This window comes from Protobothrops mucrosquamatus, unplaced genomic scaffold, assembly GCF_001527695.2.
Source record: "Protobothrops mucrosquamatus isolate PMUCROS unplaced genomic scaffold, P.Mucros_1.0 scaffold1191, whole genome shotgun sequence".
NCBI classification, from domain to species: Eukaryota; Metazoa; Chordata; class Lepidosauria; order Squamata; family Viperidae; genus Protobothrops; species Protobothrops mucrosquamatus.
Window position 1 is genome coordinate 76,304 of NW_015387403.1, and position 3,256 is coordinate 79,559.

At 44.3% G+C, this 3,256-nt stretch overlaps 1 protein-coding gene across 1 annotated transcript in view; it reads right to left on the reverse strand.

Annotated features, from left to right (window-relative positions):
- Positions 1–3,256, reverse strand: part of ADAMTS3 (ADAM metallopeptidase with thrombospondin type 1 motif 3) — a gene marked incomplete at its 3' end in the record, with an annotated part of 118,739 nt that overhangs the window by 52,239 nt on the left and 63,244 nt on the right. The window contains exon 4 of the mRNA XM_015820856.1: positions 1,650–1,840. Coding sequence (XP_015676342.1) covers positions 1,650–1,840 — 191 coding nt within the window. The remainder of the gene's footprint in view (positions 1–1,649; positions 1,841–3,256) is intronic.

The window sequence follows — 3,256 nt, forward strand, 5'->3', positions numbered from 1 at the left end:
TTCCTTCCTTCCTTCCTTCCTTTTCTTTTTTTCTTTCTTTCTTTCTTTCAAATGCAACTCTGGGCCGCTTACAATATGATAAAAGCAAAAATACAAACCATTAAATATTCAAACTTCTTTCTCTGAAACTCCCTTGTTTTTGCTTTGCTTTGTTTGGAAAGCATCTCTCCATTCCCTAAAATTATGTTTTCACAGCAACCACAAACTTTTTAATTTGTGGTCTTCAAGGGCAACTCTTGTTGCTGAAACGCTCCTCTGTTGCTTAAAATGCAGCATGGCTCTGACACTGGAAAATTGAACGACTCTTGAAAGAAAAAACCCATTTTTGCATTTATTTGGTGCTAACAGCTCAGAGAGCAGTCTCCTAACCCCGGAATCACTTTGAAGAAGAAAACATTAATTATGGAATGAAGAGACCAAAGCTTTTCAAATGCCAATATTCTAAAAGCATTGAAAATGCAATCAGAAAGGTCAGGACAAGAAGCAATGGATGGAAACTAATCAAGGAGAGAAGCAACCTAGAACTAAGGAGAGATTTCCTGACAGTTAGAACAATTAACCAGTGGAACGACTTGCCTCCCGAAGTTGTGGGTGCTCCAACACTGAAGGGTTTTCAAGAAGAGACTGGACAGCCATTTCTCTGAAATGGTACAGGGTTTCCTGCTTGAGCAGTGGGTTATTCTGTTACTAAATGAATGGTCATAAGTGCAGGACTACCTATACCAGGGGTCTTCCAAACTTGGCTCTTTTATGACTTGTGGACTTCAACTCCCAGAATTCCTCAGCCAGGCACGCTGGCTGAGGAATTCTGGGAGTTGAAGTCCACAAGTCATAAAAGGGCCAAGTTTGAAGACCCCTGTTCTAGATGTTCCACTTTCTAATCTTACCTGTAGCCTTAGCATTTCCTTACAGTCTCAGACCCAAATGTGAGGGGATTCAAAACCCTTTGTAGCTTTCTCAAGATTATCCACAATCAATTTGAGGCTTAAGGGACCGAGATCTTAATAATAATAATAATAATAATAATAATAATAATAATAATAATAATAATAATAATAATAATAATAATAATAATAATAACAACAACAACAACAACAACAACAACAACAACAGTAGTAGTAGTAGTAGTAGTAGTAGTAGTAGTAGTAGTAGTAGTAGTAGTAAAGTTGGAAGGGAACTTGGAGGTCATCTAGTCCAAATCCCTGCTCAGGAAGGAAACCCTATACCATTTCAGACAAATGGCTGTCCAGTCTCTTCTTAAAAACTTCCAGTGTTGGAGCATTCACCGCTTCTGGAGGCAGGTTGTTCCACTGGTTAATTGTTCTCACTGTCAGGAAGTTTCTCCTTAGTTCTAGGTTGCTTCTCTCCTTGATTAGTTTCCATCCGTTGCTTCTTCTCCTGCCTTCAGGCACTTTGGAGAATAGCTTGACTCCCTCTTCTTTGGGGCAGCCCCTGAGATATTGGAAAGCTGCTATCCTGTCCCCCCTCGTCCTTCTCTTCATTAAACTAGACATCCCCAATTCCAGAAACCCTTCCTTATATGTTTTAGCCTCCAGTCCCCTAATCATCTTTGTTGCTCTTCTCTGCACTTTCCAGAGTCTCAACATCTTTATTTCTCCCAAACTAAAGCAAGAAAATGTTGCACTCACAATATTCATAAGGGTGAGAAGATAGTTCTGCACGTGTTCTTTGCCATGGAATCGGACCACCGAGTCATCTACCCCAAGGAGAACCTCAATATTGTAGTCATTTTCTCCGGTGTGTCTGCGTCGCCTCAGTGTTTCATTCAGATCCTGCTCTATTCTTGCATAAGTGGACTCCAGGCCGAGTAGATCAGATTCTGAGTGAAGGAAGGAAATAAATCCAAGGATTAGAAGTTAATTAACATTATCCACAGTTGGACCATTGTTCTCCACAGAGAATATCCCACATATGTAATAGAGATTCTGTCAGCTCAGAAAGGAAACACCATACGCACATCTGGGATTGCATCTGTACATGCGTACATCTGGAATCTTAGAGCGTGAGACTCAACGTCAAGAGAATGATTAACAACATAAATTCAGAGATTAGTCCAGAACAACTCTGACCTTTATCCAGGATGACTGAATCTGATTCTTTACTGATATTACTTCTGCTGCTTATCTGGAGACGGTGAAAACTCAAGAGGACCTCAACAGAGCTTTAACACTTCCTCAATTGTGGGTCTTCAGAATCTAGGCCCACTGGTGTTTCTCAGCACCTCTAGACATTATTTATTTATTTAGATTTTTTTTATCCTGCCTTTATTACTTTGTAAGTAACTGAAGGCAACAAACATACATTATACTACTTTCTCCTCCAATTTTCCCCACAATAACCCTGCGAGGTGGGTTAGACTGAGAGAGTGGCTGGCCCAAAGTCATACAGTTGGCTTGGGTTCGTAAGGAAGACTAGAACTCAGAGTCTCCTGCTGATTGGCCCAAGGCCACCTAGCTGGCTTTCAATTCCTAAGGTGGGACTAGAACTCACAGTCTCCTGGTGAGTGGCCCAATGTCATCCAGCTGGCTTTCACGCCTAAGGCGGGACTAGAACTCACTGTCTCCTAGTGATTGGCTAAGTCACCCAACCAGCTTTCATGCCTAAGGTAAGACTAGAACTCACAGCCTCCTGGTTTCTAGGCCAGCACCTTAGGCTTTCATACCTAAGGCGGGACTAGAACTCACTGTCTCCTAGAGATTGGCCCAAAGTCATCCAGCTGGCTTTCATGGCTAAGGCGGGACTAGAACTCACTGTCTCCTAGTGATTGGCCTAAGGCTAAGTCACCCAACCGGCTTTCATGCCTAAGGTAAGACTAGAACTCACAGCCTCCTGGTTTCTAGGCCAGCACCGTAACCGCTACAGCAAACTCCATCGCTGACTATAGAGGGCGAAATTTTGGCTCCCTCGGAGAGGGTACGCAATCTGGGGGTCCTCCTGGATTCACGGCTGACACTGGAAGACCAGTTGTCGGCCGTGACCAGGGGGGCGTTTTATCAGGTACGCCTGATACACCAGTTGCGGCCTTTTCTGGACCGAGACGCCTTGCGCACAGTCACCCATGCCCTCGTCACCTCCCGCCTGGACTACTGTAATGCTCTCTACATGGGGCTTCCCTTGAGGAGCACCCGGAGGCTCCAACTGGTCCAGAATGCGGCCGCGCGGGCGGTGTTGGGAGGGACTCGTCGCTCCCATGTAACACCGCTGCTGCGCGAGCTGCACTGGTTGCCGGTGGCCT